The following is a 24,673-nucleotide window of genomic DNA, read 5'->3' as shown; positions in this document are numbered from 1 at the left end:
TGGAACAGATATTGTTATTAAGGGGAATTACAAAAGGAGCATTTAAGGGAGATAAGCAAGTGGACTTCCACTCTAGAGCAACATCTGTGCATCACGTGCCCATGGTAGTGCGGGGAGAAAAGAACCTAACAATTCAGAGGAGAAAATATAAGGTTGTAAAAACAGTGAATCTCATCCCACGCTTGATTGGAAGGGAACAGGGGTTGTTTTCTTGAATAAATGCAAAGGGGAAAGAAGAACAGTTCAGCCTATTTCTTCCATCCTGAGAGGGACTAGAGCCCTGGCTATTGTTGATAAAGCATGAAGGAATGGGCTTCCTGGGCTGCATTTTGATCCTAATGCTCAGTTCTGGCTGTAAAATTTCAGCACCCCTAAGAAAAAAAAACAACACCCTAACTCATTGGGATCTCTTGCACAGGTGACACAGGCGTGGGGAAACAGATCTCTTGAACAGGATGGCTGATCCCTCTCTGGATGGTGGTGGGAGGCCCCACTTCAAGGGTCCTTGCAACGGTGTCTTCAGCTGAATTGGGTGAGACTCTCCAGTCTGCCGTTTGCTGCTCTTTTGTATCCCCTGGGCTGTGGTTCTATGGGACTTCTCTGGCAAACACATCAGTTGTTTCTAAAACCCAGGTCAGCCCAGTCAGTGCTTGGAGATCTGGGGAGATCCTGGACCATGCCAGGACCTGATGGCTGAAGTGCACTGGACGTACACACAGGCACTGCCCTGGTACCCAGATACACCTCAGTTGTAGCTATGGGACAAACGTGAATTTCATGTTATAGTTTATAATTTTAATTTAAATTCCAGAGATTTTGCCACAAGCTTTTCACAGAGTCTTGCTCTGACAGTATTCATACTACTGCTGAGGTTTAGTTTTGTTTGCAGTTTTTCTAAAACGGACTCTTCTCTCAGCAGCTCTCGAACAGACTGGCTAAGATTATACGTATGGACTTTAATTTATTCAGCAAAGCGGTGAATTAAACGTTATAATTTGCGTCAACAGGAACAAAATTGCTCATCTTAGTGCTATGTACTTTTAACGGTCCTCTGAGCTCCCACCTTGAAACACATCTCCCATTGAGTAACTCAGAATGGTTTGCAACCATTCTCCATGTTCCTTGTCCTGTTTAAGAGCAGGATGTGGCTGCTAAGGATTTGGCTGCTCTGTGAAGATATTTGAGGCCTAGGTCCAACCAGCTGCCTTGACCACAGGCAGATCTGGCCCATTGCCCTTCTCCTGGAGGAGACAAGGAGCAGCTGCTTGAGCAGCAAATGCAAACAGGGATGCTGAAGGTTTCCTCCTGCACTGGCCTGGCCATCACACAGTGGAGGTGATGGCTTTGTGTTGGTGTGGGACCATTTGAGTAGCACCACCAGCCAAACAGCACATAGGTAGCAGCAGCCAGGATGGTGGGGAAAAAAAGTTGTGGTTAAAACTTGAAACTTTGATGAAATGGAGCCCTGGGGCACCTATCTATTGAGCCATAAGGCCCTCCAGCTGTCAGCCTCTAAACTGGCACACTGTATCTATATATACACAGAAGAGATTCTCTATAGAGTGTTTTTAGCTGTGTGCATGGCTAAAAATTAGTACAAGGAACTGATTAGTATAATAGCAAACACTGTCCGAACATTTGCTTGTCCTCAGATATTTTAGCAAACTAAAAGGGATTGCATTCAAACAGCGGGGGGGAAAGTTGACTTTAAAACGAGGAGATGTGTATGGTTTAAATATTCTGTGGTGATGTCATGGCAGGAAGTTAAGTCCTATTTCTTTTTCTGGTTTAAACTTAATGGAAAGCGTAGGAAAATATTTCAGCTGCACAGCTACTGCTACGGCTCTAAGTGGTGTGCTGCACGGAGCAGTTACATCTCCGCACGTGCTGTGATGCACAGCACACATCTGTACGTACTCTTGGTGTAGAAGTCACAGTTCCCCTGTGGCCACAAGGAATTACACCGCCATGATCCCATTGCCAAATACAGTCCACACAAGTAAAAATGTACACATTAAAAAACCCCACAAAAACAACAAAACCAAACAAACGCTAACTAATCCTTGCAAAATCCAGTAAGGTAAGACATACGTACTGTTATCTGTGTTCTACAAAGGAATGAGCCAAAAAAGAGAGACTGTGTCAATGACTACTCTTAAAATAATCTTAAGGCCTCCAAATTATTAATTGTTATTTCCAGTTCTTCCCTGGATATTATGGTATTTTCTCAAGGAGGTAACTATACTCATACATCTTAAGAACAAACCAGATTTCTGTGCTAAATAACCCAGACTGCATACCAGAGCAGGTTAGGTATTGATGGCAAAATGAAAGATGATTCTGGAGTACAATGTGTTGCAGGAATCACACTCAGTCTGATCAAAGAAACTGTTTTAAACCCAGGTTTAAATCCAGAGAAAGTGCTGGAATGCCCTGCAGGGAGACAGGCTGCCCCTCTCCCCAACCCCTCCATGTCCCAAAAGAGGCTGCGATCTGACACAGCAGCAATGACCAGAATTGCAGAGAGGGAGAAAAGAGGTATTATTATTCCTCCTTACACCTACTTTTGACTCTGCATGTTTGTGCAGTCCTTTAAGCTTTGTATATTTGGCCCAAGCACAGCGATAACAAATGAAGCAAGGAGCTGGACAAAGCCTTGGTATTTCTGACCTAGGCCAGCATGGGAGCATCCAAGCTTGCATCCAAGTGTGGCTTGGGATCCAGCAAAGCTTTCAGGAAAGATTTGACACTTCATTTTTCATGTCTGAGTGGTGCAAGTAGCAGTAACCTTGGGTATTGGCTTGTTAGTAGATTACATTACTGAGAGGCAATGTTTTGTTTGTATTAAATAGCATAGCTGTCAGCCTCAGAAGTTGTTCAATAGTTTGAACTGTTGATCTTTTATATGGATCTTTTCCTGAAAGAAAATATTTAGTGAACACTCACCATTAAATCAATGAAAAAGTACGTTTCCCTGATATATAATCTCTTTGATCTTCACTAATTTCCAAGCATCTCTGTCCATGCTTGTCTTTCTCATCTTCATAGTCACTGTGAGAAAATGCTATTTTCACTTTTTTTTTTCTGGCTTATACTTATTTATATTTTGTTCTGATATGGTCAGCATCTAGTATTACATGTGGTTTAAATGGAAAAGACATGGTGGTAAAACTAAATGTCTATGATTATTTTGTGGGTTATCCTTAAATTGACTGGTACAGCTCCAGTAGCATAAAGCAATTTGTGGGAAAGGAAGAAAGGGCTGAGATGCCTGGAACGGACATATTGTCAACCCATTTTCCAGACCTTTTCTCAGGAGGTCACCCATGGTGTTTGAAACTTGCTGGGTGACCTGCTGGTGGAGATGACCACACAGAAAACATCTGCTCTCTCATACCCTTGGCTTGTGAGGACTCACCATGTGCTTCATTTTCTGAATATAAAACCCCTACTGAGTTTGGTAGGACTGTATACATGAACACAGGTAAGTACAGACAGGAAAGTGGCCTTCAGCCTTAATATGTCCAAAAGCATAGATGGAAAAGCAGGTCAATTTTTCTTCTCCTTATGAATCCATAGGAATTATCATGTCATAGTGCGCTCCGTTGACTCACAGTATGTGGGGATCAGCACAGGTCTAACCAGGTGCACAAAACATATAAACAACAAACGGAATGCAGTGAAGGCAGCTGTAAAATTCCTTGGGGCTGTGTCCAGAGTCCTAACCCTGTCAGTTTGGGAGGTGCTGAGACGTAACTGAAAGTCTTCTCCCATGGCAATCTGCAATATTGGCCTTTCCAAAGTCAGTTCATGCTTTCTCTTTGGTGTCAACATGGTGAAGATTTAAATTTAAATAGTTCTGTTATTTTGGATAACCACTGCCCATTATTTGGGAAAAAAAAAATCAGAATTCCCATAGATTCCTCCAGAAAGACTATTACCATGGTTATCACCATGCCCTACATGGTCCTTTCAGAATGACATGCTGCCCAAAGCATTGCTTCCTAAGCAGAGAGACACATTTGCCTGGCTGGGCAAGGCACAGCTCCATCTTCATGTTGCCTGTTGGATTTCTCTCTTTCACCTTCTCTTTTTTTTAGAGACCCAGCTGTCTTCTGCTGGTTTTCACTGCCATGGCTCATTTATAGGTGATGAGCATGAGAAACTTGTGTTTTGGGTTTCTTACAGCATTATGGAAACCTGTGCTGGCTGCTCTTGAAAGATCTGGTTGCTACAGCCGTCTGCTTTCAAACCCCCATGAATCTTGACATGGACCAGCTCTCTCCAAAGAGTCACCTTCAAGATCCAGAGTCATGGACGTGGCAGCAGAACCTCCTCTCAACATCTGGTCCAAGACAGGAGGGGAGGTAGGACTGGAAAGGTCTGTTTCTTGTGCGTGTGCATCTCTCACAGATCCTACAGCTGCTGATGCTGATGGGAGTGCCTAGAAGTGTCAATTCAGGGAAACCACTGAGAACTGGTAAAATTTTGATGCTTCTAGATCTATTGAGGTCTTAAAGTCCTGTCTGTTTACATCTGAACTGGTATCAACATTCATCGCGTTATCATATTCTTTTTATTAACTGTTATATATTAACTTCAACAAGTGTGACACGGTTTTGTTCATGCAGTCTTACTTCACCTACAAACCCTTCTGCTTCTAATAGACATAGGGAATACGATGAAAGAGAAAATTCTGTGCCATTCCAGAGAAGATTAGACACGTTTTTATTTGCTAATGCATTCCACTTCCAACATATCTACTGCTGTAACATCTGGACAAAATATAAAAAAAGAAATAAAATGTTTGTTAACCAGTGAAGTAACTTGATAAAGTTACAGTGTCTGGAGGGGATTGCTCTTGTGTTACCATGTGTTAGTCCCACATGGTGTGACTATATATCCAGTTAGAGTCATGAGTTTATGTATTTGATGAATAGATCAAAACAGATTATTTAGTAGGAAAAAAAAAAGGCTTAGAAGGAGATAAATAAAATCTAATTTAGAGAATAAATTATTTTTTATCACATGAGGCAATGGAGTGTTTTGTTTGCATTAGTTAAGAAAAATGTTTTAATCGCTCAGTTATTCCTAATCAAGTCATACAGCTAATTGCTTGAAAATGTTTGATAACCAAAACCGTTTGTAAACGCCAACACTTGTGTACACCACACTAGAAATGAACCTCTGCTGAAAATTTGTACCAGAAGTATTTTTTGCCATGATGATTTTTCTCATGCAACAACTTTGTCCCAAGGCCAGCCACCATGTATCAATAATTAGGACCAAATAACTGGTGGGCAAAGAGAACCGCTAGAAAGCCTTATGTAAGCTGTAATTTGATTAACAATAGCAAATTCTTTTTTGTAAATCATCTGGAATTAACACAATGAACAATCTAGGAATTATTACTCATATCTGGAAATGCCTAACATTTCTGGAAACTTGTGTTTCCAGAAACAACTAATGGTTTCTGTATTATTCATTGTGCTGATTCCCAGATGATTTGCAGCCCAAAAAAAATGAAGAAAAAAGGCTACTGTCTGCAAGTGATTTGCAAGTAAGCCAAGTGCAAGCAAGCCAGTTACAATATAGAGCAAAATATTTCCAACATTTGTCTTTGACTCTGCCCCACCAAAGGCAGGGGTAAAGTTCCCATCACTTTCAGCAGGAGTTAAAGAAAACTTGCTTAGAAAATGCAGTACTCAATGTCTCTTTCTAAGTGTCTTAGTTACTAAGGTAGTTATTTTCTCCGTTTATGCTGAACCAGCTTTGGACTCCTGACCCTGTCACTGCAGCGGGAGCAACAGTAGCAATGTCCTGATAGGATTCTCGGAAGTCTGCTCACATTCTTGGCAGTCATTTAAAACTAAACTGATCTAGTATTGGTAAATGGAATAAGACAAACAGAATATAACATGCAAAGAATACAATTTAAATGAATGCCATGGAATTAGTGGTCCTAATTACGATTTCTAACTTGCAAGTCTTCTGAAAAGCTGTAATATAATTTTCACTGCTCACTTTAACACTTTTGAATATCCTGTGCATGCATTTTCAGAAATGCAAGAAACCACCACAAAACAAGCCTGAATTTGTAGCCTATAGTGACACCTGATCCCAGCTGGACAACTTCCAAAGAAAGGTAGGTTAGTTTTAATGTATGTCTGAGTACGTTTTGGTTAGTGCATCCATCTCAGCAATGAGACTTCCTTGTTGGTTCAAATTCTGCAGTTTTACAAGTAATCAAAATATCGCAGACTACTGTCTAGGATTTTTCACAAAGTAATGTTAGAGAGATTGGCCTGATGCTTCGTAGGCTGGAACAGTTCAAATGTACAACTTTTTTTTTTCAATCAGCAATAGGAGAAAATGAACAAAATATGAAGGTCAAGCACATCTCAAAATCATGCTCTGCACAAGGTTCTTTGGGAGGCAAGTGTAAAGATAAGTAGAAAATGGAAGAACCTGTATGGTTTAATTGCCTCAAGAAAACTTTGCTGCTATTCCAAGTGGTTTTATTTGTGGTAAACTACTCCATCAAATTCACGTGCAAATGACCCAATGCAACAAGTGCTAACTCCTTTCTGTTCAGCTATTGTTGCTGCTACCTGCACATTTAATGCTGGAAATTTAATTATCACAGAATCGTAGAATCACAGAGTGGCTGGGGTTGGAAGGGACCTCTGGAGATCATCCAGTCCAACCCACCTGCTAAAGCAGGTTCACCAGAGCAGATCACACAGGAATGTGTCCAGGTGCGTTTGAATGTCTTTAGAGAAGGAGACTCCACAACCTCTCTGTGCAGCCTGTTCCAGGGCTCTGGCACATTCAGAGTAAAGAAGTTTCTCCTCATGTTTAGATGGAACCTTCTGTGCTTCAGTCTGTGCCCGTTGCCCCTCATCCTGTCATTGGGCACCACTGAAAAGAGTCTGATCCATCCTCTTGACACCCACTCTTGAGATATTTATGAGCATTGACAAGATCCCCTCTCAGCTTCTCTTCTTCAGGCTGAACAGACCCAGTTCTCTCAGCCTTTTCTTATAAGATGCTCCAGACCACTCATCATCTTTGTACCTATGCAGGGTCTTCCTTGGAAGAAAAGCAAGAGGGGAAGGAGAAGCAACCCCATAGTTGCAGGCATGCTCTGCAGGCACTGGATAAACCATGTGTGATACAGCCATTGAACCCACAGAGCTGTGGTTTACTCTTGTAGACAGGATAGACTGTCCAGCCCTGCCTTCCAGACACTTCTCAGTTTTGAATGCACCCTCTTAATTTTAATTTCAAACAGTTGTTACAGCATTGCTTTGGTTTGGTTGAACTTTCTTACGGCTTCAAACAGGAATGTGTTTTAAACGCCTCTGAAGCTGCCTGCTGTGAAACAGAAGCATTTGTCCTGTTAGCACAGGGAACCTGCTCTTCTTTGTGCTTCTGTGGGTTTGGGCACTGAGATCCTTCAGCAAATTTAGGCTCAGGCATCACCTACATAAACCCAGAGGAAACCTTTCCAAGTCTGCTATGGCACTACAGGCCTGCTGCCTTGGGCTTTCCAGCATCCCAGCAGGACAGTCCTTAGGGAAAAGCTGTTTTTTTCAGCTGGCACAGGTTCTGGGAGCATAAAACCCAGTGGGATTAAAGAACTAGAACGGACTGATTTGTGAGACCAAACATGGTGTTCAGAGGCTCTGAACTCCAGCAGCAAGGCCAGGCCTTTCTCATCCCAAGCAACCAAGCTGGAAGAGCTGTAATATTTCCTAAGCCTGAATAAGCCCACAAACTTTATTCAATCCAGCTTCTTTCCATCAAAGCAAATCATATGTCTTTGCTGCTTTACTATAAACACAGGGACGGGCAGGGAGTGCTCCTGCAGCTCTGCAGAGCACCCCATGCACCCTGGTTCAAGGGCAGTGGTAGCAAACAGCTCTGCTGGAGCTCCAGGCTGAGTCGTGAATACAAGCCTTACCAGTGTCCATTGCATCCTCTGCAGAAGGGCCTGCAGAATCACCAACAAGTCATCTCAAATGCCATTTCGTAAGCCACCCGATTCCAAATAAAAGTCATAAATTGCAGCAGGAGGTATAAAATCCCTATCGATATTCTGCACCAGCCTCAGGTATGGGAGAATAACGCAGTGTTAGGGCTGCTGAATGAGTGCTCTGTGTGCACCCAGTCATTAAAAACCCGTGGAACAGTCAACTGTGACTGCACAAAAATAAATATAGAGCTGACTGTAAATAGTATCCCTTCACCTGCTTCTTCAAGTAGAATTTTATAAGAATGTTTGTTAAAGGGAATGATATATATATTTTTTTTTAACAGGAAGATTTTGGTATATTTCAATTGAAACCATATGCTTGGTCTTATGCTGCTCAAATACAAAGTCAGTTTAGTTTTAAATTTAATACACTGTTAAAAACACCTAAATAAAAATCTGAGTGAATGTGTTAGGATACAAAAAGGACATTTTCCAACCCCTAAAAAAACACATCTGGGAATATAAGTGAAGTTTACTATAGAAGTGTGTTTTGTTTTACTCTTTATTTGCTACATTGGGAAAGGTATGAGTGAAAGGAGATTAAACCAGTGAAGTCCTAGGTTTCTTTTTTATTATTTTCATTTTCTATCTTCTTTCACTTCCATCTGCAAAAACGATACTGTTAGAAATATTTCAGCTTTATCTGAGGCAGAGAATATGAAGGCTAAACCACTGCAGAGACATGTTTATTAAAGCTATGTGCAGTTGGTCAGCCTGAACTTGCAGGCGCCCACCCTAAATTAATGAGAAGGGACTTAAAAGGATTGGTGAGAAGAGGAAATCTGATGTATAATATGTGTTAGGATCTAGCTTTGGTTCAGGAATTCATCCCTGATCTTAATACATAAAATTATATGTGCAAATGAGAAAAATGCCATCCTTATAAAGGTGGCAAAACTGGAGATTATATAGTGTAAAACCTACTTAAATTGTTCAGGAACTGAGCTAGGGAATAGTCCTGGTGAAACTCAGCTTTCATAAAATTCAGATGTTTTCAAGACCCTGCCTCAAATGAATACATTAAATCACAGGACTGCAAATCCTGAGCAACTGTATCAATGGATTAATCCCATTGGAAATTACATCAGCATTTCCCCACCAAACTCTCTTAGATTTCTTCCTAGGCTTTATTCAAATTATTTTCCAATCCTGCCTAAGCCAAACACATCAGGTTTTAAGATTTTTCTACTTTTTTTTGAATGTGAGAGAGAAGGAAAGAGAAGTTATGTGGGTTTTTTTTAATGTCCTAAGATAAATCTTATTTTACTCCTAACAGGTTAGAGGGAAGGAGAATATGTTATCATGAATAATTAGTGAACTATGTTTCTGTAACATCTGCAAAGTGTATGTTTCCACAGACAGCCTTTTCACGTTCACATAGAGCATTAAATATAACACAAAAAGGACTGAAAATCAAATCAACATTTTAAAAGCACGATACACTGTTTCTGTAACAAACCACACTGACAGTAATGGGAAAACTGCTCCATGTGCTGGCCAACGATGATGCTTTTTAAAGTGTTTTCATTTCCACCAAGGAAGTGTTATTATTTCCACTTCAGGAACCTTGCTGAAGAAATACTAGCAATATCCCTTTTGGGGTTTGAGGTTTTTCATCAAGACAACAGAAACTGCACTAGTATAATACCAGTAAATATTCATCCCTCTTCATCCCTCTTTTAACCTCTTCTCTTCTTAAGAAGAATCCAGATGCATCACTTCTCTTTTAAAAATAACCTGAGCACATCCTCAATTTTCTCCTTTAAGCAAATTATATCTTTATAAAGTAAACCAGCACCCACTACAGAGAGGGACTGTGGTAAAATCTCTTTCTGTATTTTTCTGCCAAGGTTCAGCTCATTTTGGGGTTGGCTAAAGTTGAAGTAGATTCAGTACTAATTGCATATTCTTCTGAGACAACCAGCCTGACAGACTCTTTCTATTGTTGTATTCACGCCCAGCTTCATACCCGATACTTCCTATAGCTACTTGTGCTTTTTGAATTCAGTTTTCTGTGTTGCTTATCCAAGAAGTGCCAGTACTAAAGGACTCAGAGGACTTTACACCCAGACACAGCTGTGGCTTCAGCCTGAAATCTGTGAAGAAGAAAAGGTTTATCAGAATCTGTCAGCATTAAACATAAGCTAACAACGATGTTGTTTTCTCTACAAAGCTCTATGTGAGAAATCTCTTGTTCAGCTGTTCCAATTCTGAATTCAATGCACCTTTCTGAGAAATTCAAAATGTCAGTGTAACCACAGATAAGCACGTTTGTCCTGGAACATTCAGTACAGTTCATACTTCAACATATTCACTCCTAATCTCTGTTGTATTCCAAAGTTATACTGAATGAGTATTAAGTGTTTTGGGAAAGTTTCATTTGACAAATCTTTTTTTTTTATTCTGCAGAATTTCTGGCATATTTTATGGCAATTTCCCCACAAAAAACTGTCAGTACTCTTTTATGGGTTATTTCATGCCCACCGAACTTGATGCCATCTGAGCGTTTAGTACTACACCCTACAATTAGAAATTACACACACATACTTGTTAGTCTCATGTTTAAACAAGGTATCTTTATGTAAAGCTATAGAACAGCTCACAGCAGGAAAACAGGCGCCAGCAGTCAGAAAACAACATTTATACCCTAGAGCCTGTAGGGCCTTTAGGACCATATAACATATATCTGTTCTCCAAATTAATGACTATTTACATCTGAAACATTCTGATGCTGCAACATTTACCGTCATCTGCGACAGAAATAGCGAGCACATGCGAACCAAGAAGCGAAGATGAAGCATTGCTTGCAGAGAAAGATTATGCAAGCACGGCCTGAAATCCAGCGCCAAGTTGCATATTTGCCATCAGTTTATAGGCAATTTCTGGACAAAACTGGAGGCTGACTTTGGTGCTGTTGCATAAGAGGTTATGCAGAGTTCTTTATAGTACTATAATCCTGATGTTGTTCAGTGGGAAAACAATGGCTTTACCGAGGCAGAGTATATCATGCCAAGTATTTGTAAAAAAAGACAGTATTGGTATGCTGCTTTATTTTTGTTTCCAGTACTTTTTCCTCGTTTTATGCAAAAGGAATTTTTAAATGCTTGAGCAGGCACGCAGGGTGAAATACTGTCATGGTGAAATCAATGGGCCTTTTGACAATGCCGGGATATCAATGGGGGCCTTCATGGGAGCATGCCGCAAGGAGCAGCTGGTTCTTGGATGCATCCCAAAAGCTCCCCAGATATCTGATCTCATACAACTACCCCTATGGGTTCCCAGCAGAAAGTGCAATGTTCAGCAGAAAATGGCTCGCTCTCCTCCCTGGTTCTCTCCACCCTGTGTTTCTGGTATTTCTGAGGAATTCCCTTCTGTCCTCCTTTGGTTTTATTTCCCTCTGTGCCTCCCACACATTGGCAGAAATGACTTTTGAGAACTCAATATTGACACTGATTTTTATGTTGTTGTTTCAGTCATCGCTGTGATGTTCCTGCTGCTGTTAACTGTGTGATGAAAATGTCTGACCCTTCAACCTAGGTCTTCATGCATGAAGGTAATTGTCGCTTTTCATGTTTGTCTTTCAAAAAAAAAAAAAAATCTGATTTTTACTTGTATGCATATGGTTTTGTGGACATATGATATTATCTCGATGCAGTCTTAAGCCTTTTGTCTTTTAAATGTGATTTTTAGAATGAATAATGGCTGCTCATGCACCATACTGGCAGTGTGAGCCTACATCTTTTCCATTGTTTCAGGCTTTTCAGTTAAAACTTAGGATTCTGTTGCATTGTAATCCTGAACCATACAGGTGTTGCCTTGATCGGGCTGTTGTGCAGCCTTCAGCAAGTGCTAAAAGCTTTTACCAAAGCTTTGCCCACTGAGTCACTAAGGCTGCAGATCCTGTATTACAGACTTCCTTCAAAAGCAGACATTCCAAATGGGTCACTTGGGGAGAGACTATTTTGATGCAAAATTTAAATGAAACGTGGATAACGCATGTTGGATTGAAAACAGCAGTGGCTGGGAGTCCGCAGCTGCAACAGGGAGCAATAGACACCTCTAAAAGTCCTAAAGTATGAAGAGACAGATAAAAAATATATTCTAAGACTGCGTTTTTTACCCACTGTGGCACTGGTGAGAGCATAACCATGCTGACAAAGCTATAGCCGAGTGATTTACACTGCGGTACCTCCATGAAGAGACCTCAAAAGTGGAGTCCACCACAACCCAAGTATCAGCCAAACCAGTCAACTGGCAGTAACACCAGCTGGGCTGGAAAATTATGTAGATAAAGTACTATGGCTGGCAAAGAATTGGGAACCAAATGAAATATTAGGTGAAACAAGAGCATCCTGGGAATAAAATTGTTTGAAAGAGCCCCTGTTGGCAAACACAGACCAAGGACAAATGCCAAGCAGACTGAGTTGAATAAGCTTTAAACCTTTTATAGAAAGCTGAGGCACAAAAGCTCAGCTTAATCCAGACTATTTATATGAGTGTTTTCTGAACTTAATTACAAATTTAAAATGCTTCCAAATGTGTGGAGTGTTTCTGTTTGGATAGCCTGTCTGGCCTGGGTTCTCAGCAGTGCAAAAGAGGTTGCCTGGACTCTGCAAACATTGCTCACCTTGAGGTGTATGTGTTCATGTTCTTCACTGACTCCAGGGCTTGGGAAGCCCACTTAAAGCAATTCAGAAAATGAAGGGTTTAGATACTACCCTTGCTGTCTCTGGGTTAGGATTGTGGTGGTTGGCTGGCCGGTTGGTTTATTTTTTGCTCTTGTTTCTTGGCATTTGTTAGCCTTATGACCTTCTGCGCTTATGTAAAGCACTTTAGTACCAGCACTGTGCTGATAGCACAGGTTATCATTAAGTATTAAAGGCCACACTGCCAGTGAGAACTTGCTTCAAGTGTGCCCCAAAACAGGATAGTTTGTGATTATAGCGTGAAGTTGCTGTGAGGGAAGGAGCTCAAGACTCTGTGTTTGAAATGTAGGTGTCTAAGTCATCACGGTGTAAGAAATGGTAGAGGCAAAGTCCCCTGAGCCCCGTAAGACTCTAATCTACAATGCCCAGCATAACAGTGAAAAAAACAGAGACATGACATAAGCAGCTGGCCTGTTTCCCAAACAAGTTAACTGTAAGCATCGTACTTATTTACAACACGCAGAAAGTATCAGGATGATAGTTAAAATATTTACATTAAAGAGGCGACATAAATATTTCTGCACACAAAGCCCTCACAAACAGCAGTGGGAGTTTTAACTCTGGATGACTGCAGGATTTGGTATAATCTCTGCTAGCCGGTGATTTTTTTCCATGAAAGAGGAAAGATGACGTGAAAGGAACCAGTAAACTTTACAGACCGTTTCTTTTTGTGATCTCACCTTGATTTAACAATTCAAAAACAGTAAAGACAGATTTATACTAGTTACGGGCAAGGTTTGACCCCGCTGTAATCCAGCTGCTGGGTTCATGCAGAATATTGTTTCATGGAAGAGAAATGCTTACAATTGTACATAGTCAGCCCCATAAGATGAACTTGTATTTGGATTCTCCTCAGATGCATCTGACGTTTTATTTAAGAACAGGTTTTGCATTCTATTTCCCCATCTTTACCCTCTCAAGGTTTATTGCATTACACCCTTATACTTGAACCCACATCTTTATTCTTTTCAGTGAAAAGGCAGTGACTGTGTGTTTGCAGCTTTGCTGTGTCCTGCTGTCCCGCACCCTGTGTTTGCGGAGGGGCACGTGGAGCTGTTGTGAAAATTAAGACTATTAGCAAAGTAGTGGTTTCTAATAGAAAAAAAAAAAAAAAAAGAGAGAGAGAGAAAAACTGACCAATCCCCGGGTTGGGGGGGGTTTGTTTATTAGGGGATTAGGGGCAGAAAGGTGTGTTTCTCCCTCCCCGCTCTGCACAACCCCCCTGGGGGGTGATGCTCGGGGGCGGTGGCCGATGCCCGGGGCGGGGGGCAGCCCAGCCCTGCCCTGCCCAGGGGCCGCTTCCTCCTCCGCGGGGGCTGCGCGGCTTTTAAAGGCGGTGCTCCCATAGCCGGCCCCAGAGCGCCGCCAGCCCTCCGCGCCGGCGGCCGCGCTACCCGAGCCGACCCAACCCGCAGCGGAGCCGGCCCTGCCCGCGGGGCGGCAGCGGCGGGGAGCGGGAGGAGCCCCATGGGGGGTAGACGGGGCGGCCGGGGGCAGCGCGGCGCCGGCCGCCCCTAAGGCTGCCGCAGCATGCCGGCAGCGCTGCTCCTGCTGTGGCTGGGCTGCCTCTGCAGCCTCTGCCGCGGGTACTTCGAGGGCCCGCTGTACCCCGAGATGTCCAACGGGACCCTGCACCACTACTTCGTCCCCGACGGGGACTACGAGGAGAACGACGACCCTGAGCGCTGCCAGCTGCTGTTCAGGGTGAGCGAGCAGCGGCGGTGCGGGGCGGCGGCGGCGGGAGGCGGCGGGCTGAGCCTGCGGGAGGAGCTCACGGTGCTGGGCCGGCAGGTGGAGGACGCGGGCAGGGTCCTGGAAGGTATCGGCAAGAGCATCTCCTACGACCTGGACGGGGAGGAGAGCTACAGCTCGTACCTGCGCCGAGAGTCCGCCCAGATCAGCGACGCTTACTCCAGCTCGGATCGCTCGCTGAGCGAGCTAGAGGGCAAGTTCCGTCAGGGGCAGGAGCAGGGGGGCCGGGAGGAGGCCCGGCTGGGAGACAGCTTCCTGGGGCTGCTGTTGCACGCCCGGGCCCTGCTCCGGGAGACCCGGCACATCTCCAGCGGGCTGCGGGACAAGCACGACCTCCTGGCCCTCACCGTCCGCAGCCACGGCGCTCGCCTCAGCCGCCTTAAGAACGATTATCTCCGCGCCTGAGCCGGGACCGCCGCCCCGACGCGGGGCGAGGGGCTTCAGACGGCGCCGGCCGCCCCCCGGGAGGCGCCCTCGGGCCAGGGGTCTGGCTGGAAGCAGCACCTCCGTGCGCAAGTGCATCCTTCATCCTGGAAAAAACTTATTTATTGCATTTCACCTCCTAAACAAACAGGGCGTTTCTATAAACCCAGGGGTTAGAGGTACGATTAATATCCCATATTTTAAAAAATTACATTGTTTAGCTTTGGTTACAAAGTGAAGTAACTTCTCTCGTCTCTGATTCCCTGTCGTTGGTTTATATATCGTCTTTTCTACTGCGGCTCGCTGGCTGCAAGCGTGGATAAAGCGCGGTGCTCACCAGCTGTGTCTGGACTCACGTGTGGTACATTCTTAAATTGCTTTTGCTGTAACTATCCTTCAGGGTGAAATCTTGGGCCCTCTATTAATTTTCTTAAACTTTTGTAACGGCATGTATTCTACACACGTAAACCATTGTTCTACTACGTAACTTGAAGCTGTGATTTCCATTTGTGTTTTGAAAGACGGGAACTATTCTGGCGGGATTTGTACTCTTCCAGGCTTGCTTATCTGTGACCCTAAGCTACCATAACCCCAAGAGCCAGCCAAAAAGGCTTATGTCAGAATCTGAGAACGCTGATGCAGATTTTTATAGTAAGAAGAAGGAGCCCTAGTGGTGATTGTAGCTTCAGATCCCAAATTGGAGAGCAGGGTTTCTTAAGAGCATGTTTCTAAAGTAGACAAAAAGGTTTTGTCTGTGCCAGCACAGTGACGTTTCTCATTGGTGCCTTTGTACTTTTGCTAGCTAAGCTATTAATAAAACTATTTGTGCTTCTAGACAATAGCAAAAGTGCCCAGTGGGAAAAAGATGGAGGTTTGTTTGGGTTTTGAGACTCAATACAATTTGTCAGTTTGGGGTAATATGGCTACTAGGTTACAGATGCTGCAGGCGAATTCACTGTTGGGATGAAAAAAGTTCATATGTTGTTTTAATAAATATTTGAAAACAACGTTGAAGCACTTTTTTCTGTTATTGTTCTTTTTGAGACACTCTTAATTTAAAACATGCTGTTGTATTATGTCTTTTCAGCAAAAAAATTGTGAGTATGTCGATCCTGCCAAATGAAATAACTCGCCTTTTAGTAAAAACAAATAAAAATTTACAGGCTCAAGAGGTAAGCAAGTTTCATTAAAAGCAACAATACAGAAGGGCATGCAGAGTGGATTTTTTGGAGTTTGTAAGGCTTTTTAAGAAACTAGCCACCTCATAGCACTGGAAGAGAAGCTGTTTGGTGGATATTTGAGGTCAGATCTTGTTAACACTACTTGTGTTTGGTTATACTTTGGTCTGCAAACCATCCAGTTGGTAAGTTACTCAGAAGTGCAATGGGTCAACATAAGTCACCTGGGACCAGAGCGCTGAAGGCACTGGGAGATGTCGAGTGGAGGAACCTGCTTGCAGAGACCCTGGACCATCTGGGCAGCTCATTTTTGCTAAAGACAGATGCAGCTCCTAGCAGAATATTTGAGCTGCTGATTTACACCTTTAGATCACCAATGTCTTTGAAGATCTGCCTGAAAAAAAGTGAAATATGATTTCAGTGGAACTACTCAGTGTTGTTTTCAAGTATGGTGTCAAGTGAGAAGGTATGACAGGTTCTATTTCTTAAAGATTAATTTACTTATGATACTTTCCTTGCCACTAGGGTTAGATGTAGCAACACGGGAGCAAAAAGGGCCCTCTGGGCCATGTCTGCCCACTATCACAGCAAACTAAAGAGCATTTCTGGAATGGACCAAGCTCTAAAAATGCCAGAGGGTTTCATTCACGTCCTTTCTGAATCTTACCCCTTTAGAAGCAGGTGCCAAAGATGTCATGTGGTTCCGTTTGTACCCAGATGCTTCTTAAAAGGCACTTTAGTCTCTGCTTACTCACTTTCCGAGTCATTGAGCATAATGAGCTGCAAACAACAGTAGAGAAACTAAAGCGGCAGACTATACTAGTGTTTTAGCCATATGAGAACAGTGTGAAAATCCTAATAGAAAAATAGTAGTAGTGTAAAACACAGCTTCTGCGAAATGCTTGGAGGAGCTTGGCTATTCTATTTGCAGTATCAAACTTTTAGTCAAATTCAAACTATCCCAAAGTACGTGCATACAAAGAGGGTAGATGTTTGCAGAGCACTTTCTTTCAAAGCAGGAGATTACGTGACCTATGGAGATTTACAGTATAACTCATTCTGCTCAACACACATCTGTAAGTTGTCATCTAATGAAACAAAACCATCGTTCTTCAAAATCCACACTACTATGATGAATATAAATATCATGATGAGTATCTTGGTTGGTTTATGTTTCAACCAAATATAAACATTTTTGTACTTGAAACTGAAACAGAATCAGAATTCTCTGTAACATTGGATATAAAATGCTTTAAATGTTGTCTTTAAAAGTGAAAATGCATACATCTGAGTCTGGTCTGGGCATAAGTTCATGTTTAGCCAAAAGGGTCAGTCTTATGTGGATTTTATGAAGCCAGCACAAAACTCTTTTAGGGCATTTCAGTCTACTTGGTTTACATCATTTTGGCTGGTCTAAGCAAAGGTACGTATTAAGTGCATCCATTAAATGTGTCAATTTTGAGTCAGAGCTGATACATTAAACGGCCTTTATAAATCTGCAGTGCCTGCAAGAACTGAGTGTTCAGTGATATCCAGCAGTTTAAAATTTGAAATTCAAAATAGGTTTCTTTTTATAAACTATGGAAACTATACTGCAGTCCTCTTTGCAGTCTTATAATTTTTGCTGCTTTTGCTTTTCTATCTGATAAAACTTATTACATTAGAAGAGATGAAGATCCTGTGGTTTTATACAACCTATTTCAAATAGTGAAGGCCTTTTTACCATTGAAAGCTGAGCAAGGATGTTTAAGTAGAGAGCTTAAAGAGGATGATTCTAGCAGCTATATTGACACAATAGTTCCTCCTGTTGTGTTTAAATATTGCATTAATATTAGATTATATATTTTTTTCTCTTTTTAATGCAGAGGATGGAGCTAAGATTAAGCTGACTCAGTCTTTTTTGTGGTGTTCCGGAGATTTTTCAAATAATGCATATTCTGAATTTATTGAAGAGTCGATGGCACTGAAGAACAGGTAACAACATTTTCTGGAAAAAAAAAATCAAGTAATGCAGCTGGAACAGTCATAGAGAGCTTACTCAATACTTGATTTGTCTTTGATACTCAACCTGTGATTTAACTCATCAAATCAAAGCAAGGCACTAGGGGAGAAGCCTCCACTCCTCTCCAGGTCAGTTAGTGTTTGAGGCAGCACTGTGCTGTGGACATTCCCGTGTCTATCGATACACAAGTGGAGAGAAAGATGCTCAGAGTGCAAATGTGGTGCAAACTGTCCTGTCTCACATCAGCACTAATAAAATCTTGGACAAAGACAGGCTGTGCTTGCCTTGTGCCAAGTCAATGGCCTGGAATTCAGTGTAGCTGGTGATGCGAATTGTGGCTTTCTGAATTTCACCTACCAAAGTTCTACAGGTTGAGAACAGAGAAGTTGAGGGAAGCTTTTGAAAACATGGTAAAGCCTCTCAAAGAACGTGTGTGTGCCAGCTGGGTCTGAAGTTGTTCCTGAAGGCTGTCATGTTCTCAAATGCAGTTTGCCAAGATGTGTGTGTACCTGGGAAGCAAAAATTATACTCAGGCAATAGAAACAACCTGATGAGCTACAGAAAAAGCATCAGCTCTGGTTATAATCTTGCCTTGAAAACTTTTATTTAGTGGAGAAATTCTGTTGGGTGCATCTGATGTTGTCGGTGTAGCTGTTTATTTGGATGGGCTTCATGTTGCTTTACCAGCTTCTTGCTTATGCTCATGGGCTATCACTTTTGTGGTTGATAAAGTTTCCTACTAACACCGCAGAGTCATTTTCTGAAATGTAGTTGACAGCCACTATTCCTGAAGTAATCCTGTATGTTCGAAATCTGGCATTTTTCTGTCTTATTTTAAAATGTACTTTTACTTACAGCCCATTGGGGAATTTATTTTATTTTATTTTGAGGGGGTTTTTTGGTGAGCCATTAGCAAAAACTGAATCATTTGTGGATCTGTATTTCACTCCTGGAGTATGCAAAACTGGCAAAAATACTGACTCTACTACATGCTTTTTCAAAAAGCTTTTATTAGAATATACAAGTATAAAAAGACTATAACTCTGTGCTTATTTTATTTTCTTCATAAAGTTGTCATCCTGCCTACAAGATCAGTTTACAACTGGAAAAGGCGGAACTTAATGACTAATTCTGTAACAAGAAAAACATATGGTCCCCATAATCATTACATTTTTAATGATGTGGCTTGGACATAGTCATTCATGGTTTGTAGAGCCATTTGCCCTTGAAAACGGCCTCACCTTGGGGAGGTATCACTGACGGTCTCCAACATGCCATTAACATTCTTTCATAAGAAAAGACTGTACCAAGTGTGTCATATTTTCTCAGATGACAACCTTCCCTAGGCTGTGTGTGTGTCTCTTTTGAGTGTGTAGAAACTAACTGCATAGTAGTAATTGTTCATGTCTGAATTTTCCTTGGTGGGGGGGAAAAAAGTCCTTGGAGAAGGTTGGCTTAGGGAGAGATTAATTGTCCAGCACTAGATATTGGCAAGTGCAGGATGACCGAAAAAGCTATATATACTCGCATCGTATTTTCCATATTTTTTTTCCACACTGCAAACATTTCACTATGACTGGAATTACCAACATAATTTAATTTTAGTGTGAATAGCAGAGACTTTACTATAGATAGACTGTCCAAATTGCAAGATGTCTTTTTTTCTGTCTACTTATCATCTTTTCTCAAAAAAAACATGACCAAGATTTTCAGTTTAGTGTTAGGTCCAAGACAATTAATTCAGTGGGTCTTTTGTCTTGGGTTTTCAGCTTTTTTTTACTTAAATTTGTCTAAGAGCTTGTTATGCCTTTACCTGGGTCATGCTAAAGAATTCTTTCCCATACACTTTCTGTGTCATCAGCTTTTTGGTTAATCAAGAGCAGCCAACTTTTCTTAAGAGCAGTCTTTGTCTTTTTTTATGAATATGAATTTGTTTCTAATTTAATGTGATTTAACTGAGATTTGTGTTAAAATGCAGAGTAATATGAGTGCATATGTTAAATATCTTGCAAATTATTTTTATGTTTTGATGCTTTCTTGCAAAGTAATGTAATTAACGCTGGATTCTAAGAGAGGCCCAGCAAAACACAAGCTAGTTCATAACTGGGTCAGCACAGAAGTCAGGGTGCTATTAGGTACGTAATTTTAAATAATATCTTGCATATCCTCTAATTTCAGAAGTGTAACCCTAGAAAAACCAAAGTGAATGAATAACAGGTAAACCATGCTCAGCTTTGTTTCTTGATATGAGTGGAGAGGAATAAACCTGACCATGTACATCAAGAATGAACTGAAGTTCACCCTGTTCTCATTGACCCCAGAAGCTAATTTGCAACCAGGCCTAGTTATTGTTTCAAACATTTATATTTCTGTGGCAATCAGGGTTTTTGAAAAGCCAGGCATCCCCCTGTGCTACATATATATTGATTTATACATTCTATCCTAATCACGTCTCCGTTGTGTCTGGTTCCACAACCATATGCAGGCTGTGTGGTATTCATTTACTCACATAATCTTACTGAATTTAATATAAATTCCTCTACATTTTTAAGGTTGCTTCCTAAGGGTGTTCTGCTTATGTTCTTTGTACATATGTCTGTGACTTGAAATTTCGTAATGCCTTTTACCTGCTCATTGTTGCCAATCTTAAATTTATTTGGTAGTAGCTTACTGCTTAGCCTCTTAGTCACATGGAAACCTATGGCACAAACCCCACAGAATCGTATGTCCCTGTATGAGCGACAGTGAAGCCCAAAGTGAATCAACTAACTGATCTTGCCCTACAGGATTCAGCAAAACAGTAAAAAAGGCACCTAAAGGTACTGTAAAATCAATAAGGTCCTGATGTTCATTCTGAGGCACTTCAGACATACCTCTTTTAAAATTCTGTCTTTTATACATACTCAGCAAATACAAGCACAACAGTAATGATTCATGTTTTGCTGAGTTATGTCATCTTGAAGGCAGTTTGTTTTTATTTCCACTTGGATAGGAGACTTTTCCACTTGCGTATTATGTAACACTCCTTATAAAAATAGAGACCTGCTCTTGCAAACACCTTGGAGTGCTCCTGTTACCGAATGAGACTTAGGATCATTTTGATTCTCAGACCCTCCTTATTATGCTTGTGATACTTCAAAATGTTCCCCTTTGGCTTGAAAAAAACCCCTCCATTCTTGATCTATATACAGCTTTTCTTCCTAAGGTCTAAGCAAAATTTCTTCTTGTTTTATTTTTCAGCCTGGCAGGGATTTCTATGTATGCTTATATACTTAGTTTAAGTTAATAATGGCTTCATTCATTAAAAATCTTTAAATATATTATTTACACACAACTTGTTTCTCCACGCTTGAAACAAGTTGATTCGCTTGTTTCTCCCTTTAACGAGTAAAAATAAGACATGAACTATAAACATATACAACATAAAATGTTTTCTTTCAGCCAGTATATATTTCATAGGGTGTGCACTGGTTCGAAAAGAAAACAAAGTGGCAAAAATACTCAAGAAACCTTGTGTTAATGTCATAGGCTGCAAAGCCAACAGCATAAGAGTCAGGAAATTAAAAACTGTGGCTTCTCAAGCAACAATTTACATTCAACACAGGCAGAAAGTTCACGCTGCCCTTTCCTAAGAGCTACTGCTCGCAGATTAGCGATGGACACAAGGAATAAGATATGTAAACTTTACAAAATATCTACAGGTACAGAGTTATCTGTTTGTTTTTTGGTTGTTTGTTAGTTTGTTTGTTTTCTGTAAGGAAGAACAATTAAAACCCTGGAATAAATAAATAAAGTGATTTGTAAACGATATATATGAAATGAACCCAATTATCTGCCAGACATCCAGTCTATCAAACCTTGAAAATAATGTAGGATTTTCAAGCTCTTGGTTTCAAATAACATAGTTAAATGGGGAGAGGAAGGTATACATTAGTTACTTATTAAGAAAATTTTTAAAAGCCAGGAAGACAGCCATGATGACCAAGAATACGTGTGTTCTGTAGAGAAAATGGGAGAAAAAAGAATGTGAAAGGAAGGTGGAAAATGGATTTGGGACCTAATTTGAAAGCAACTAATTTCTACTGCTCTTCCCTTAAAATAAAGTAATGCATCCAACTCCATGCATTACAGCACTGCTGTGGCATGTGATATTGTTTTTTATTGAAGATGTTAAATGAAAACTACCAAAAAAAATATTTAATTTCCTATAAGTCTCAGTCTTAGCCCTTTTTAACTGCCAAAATGCTTAGTCTCTAAACAGTCATTGAATATTTTCACTTCTGCATGTACTTGTTTCCATCCAACTAGCCAACTTTTCATCTCTCTGAATGCTTTACTGTCTGTGAAAAGTGTTGCTTAGGTGACATTTATGTTGAAGATTTTCCCTTTATTGGTTATATTGAGGCCCCAGGACTCTTCTGGGTGCTCTGCAGACCACAGTATGGTCACCAAGCACCCAGCGGAGCCAGCGCTTCTTGCATAGCTGGGAAAAAGCTTCCCATCTGGAGAAAAGTAACTATTTTCCTTTTCAGTTCAGCTCTTCTTTTTCATGTCAGTCACTCCACCAGCTTGTGCGTACTGAAGAAGCTGAGGATTCCAGTCCTGTATAAGCTAAAGACTTGGAGACCGTGGGCCACTCCAGCCGAAAACTGGTGTGTGCCATGTCCCACTATTGTCTTCAGCTCCACAAGTCGTATTTCTGTCTGTTAGAACCTCCATTTCTTCAACTGTAGTAAACACACTGTTCAAATAAATGCACCTCAATGTCTTTCTTATAGCGAGAGGCCCAAAACTGAACACTGTATTTGAGGTGCAGCCTCGCCAGTGCCAGGTACAGGGGGATGATTACTGCCCTCATCCTGCTGGTTCTGATAGAAATCATGCACAGACAAGGGCCACTCCATCTGAAACAGCACCAGATATTTTATGCTGCAACATAGGTTCTGTTTGGCCACAATGCCACTAAATCTTGCCTGTAAATGCTGTCTTTCACATTCAGTGGTGTTTATTGTAGGCTATGTCTGGCATATAAAGACCCCAGGGTTTTGGCTATTTTGTGTGTGTGATTTTCATTCTCTCCTCCTCTCTTTCTCTCGTCCTCTCTGGTAGGACAAGGGGCAATGGGTATAAACGGGAACACAGGAGGTTCCATTTAAATTTGAGAAGAAACTTCACCGTGAGGGTGCCAGAGCCTGAAACAGGCTGCCCAAGGAGGTTGTGGAGTCTCCTTCTCTGCAGACACTCAAAACCCGCCTGGACACCTTCCTGTGTAACCTCATCTGGGTGTTCCTGCTCCGGCGGGGGGACTGGACTGAATCAGGGTCCCTTCCAATCCCTGACATTCTGTAATTCTGTGTGCCTGCCCGGAGGGCGCTGCGGCGGCGGGGGCGGTGATCTCGCCGAGCCCAGCCCCGCTGAGCCGAGCCCAGCCCCGCTGAGCCGAGCCCAGCCCCGCTGAGCCGAGCCCAGCCCCGCTGCGGGGCAGGTAAGAGAACGGGGCCGGGAGCGCGGACGCGGACTCGGGGCGGGCGGAGCTGCTGCCGCCGACACCGCCACCGGCCCCGACACCCACCCCGGCCCCGACACCCACCCCGGCCCCACCCGGGAGCGGGGACACGGCCACGGGTCCGCCGCCTCGCCCCCTTCTCACGCTTCCCCGGGGGAAGTGTGTTGTGTGGCGTTTGCGTCCCGTCTCCTCTGTAAAAGCTGCCTGTGGAAATGAGCTGCTTTGTCGTTTACTCTAATTATGCTAATTGCGAAGAATGGAAGCTGGCCTGACTCCCAAGCAGGAATCCTTTAGCCAGTGTCACTTCCTAGGCCTTAATGCACAGCACTATGCAAGTCGTGAAGTAATATAAATGCGCAGGGGGTTTTTTCCCTTAACGGTACATCTTTGCTTGTTTCTGTTGTAATCTGACATGGCAGCATCAGGCAAATGTTTTCCTGCAGAGATTTTTTTTGGTGCACTTGTACACAAGATGGTATAATTCAGCCATGTAAAGGTGATACATGCGCTTTCTTCAGTCTAGGGTTATTATTTCTCTGAAGTTTGCGTTGATTTTTGCATTGATACTTGCAAGATGTAAAACCTCGGTTTAGTGTGAGGCCAGCATGGGCTCTTCCTGCAGTTGTCTCAGTGTTTACATATCCATGGTGCCAGGGCAGCTGGCAGCAGCATTAAACTCTCTTATGTCTTACATGGGGCTGGTTACACCGACCAGTTTCTGACACAGCAAAGACATGTCTAAAACTTGGCTGTGACACAAAAATTGTACCGTTTGTTTTTCTGCTGCTGCTTAACCTTGTGTGAGGGCAGTGCATGTTATCCAGAGTGGCTCAACTGCCTTGAAGTACCATTAACCAGAATTAAATCTTAAGTAGCTGTGCAGGTAAATCCAATAAACACACTACTGGTGTCAGCAAACAGGGGAGTCTGGATAATGGGGTGAGGTTTGAGGAGAGTGAAGGAGACAGATTATTGAGGGAGAGAATAGTGAGCATTAGCTTTTAACTGGGGAGCTGGGGAAGACTGACAGTGTTGCCTCCAGGTGATGGTGATTGCCTTAAATCCTGC

The 24,673-nt window shown here is 42.1% G+C and overlaps 1 protein-coding gene across 1 annotated transcript; it reads left to right on the top strand.

Annotated features, from left to right (window-relative positions):
• Nucleotides 1-13,722: 13,722 nt before the first annotated feature.
• Nucleotides 13,723-14,901, top strand: FIBIN (fin bud initiation factor homolog; the record flags this gene model as incomplete). The annotated part of the gene is made up of 1 exon (XM_080345535.1): nt 13,723-14,901. The coding sequence occupies exon 1, from the start codon at nt 14,275-14,277 to the stop codon at nt 14,899-14,901; it is 627 nt and encodes a 208-aa protein (XP_080201661.1). The 5' UTR covers nt 13,723-14,274.
• Between the last annotated feature and the right edge of the window lie 9,772 nt (nt 14,902-24,673).

Source organism: Nesoenas mayeri, assembly GCF_963082525.1.
Source record: "Nesoenas mayeri genome assembly, chromosome: 5".
NCBI classification, from domain to species: Eukaryota; Metazoa; Chordata; class Aves; order Columbiformes; family Columbidae; genus Nesoenas; species Nesoenas mayeri.
Note: the sequence above shows the minus strand (reverse complement) of the source record. Positions and strands in the feature narration are given on the sequence as shown.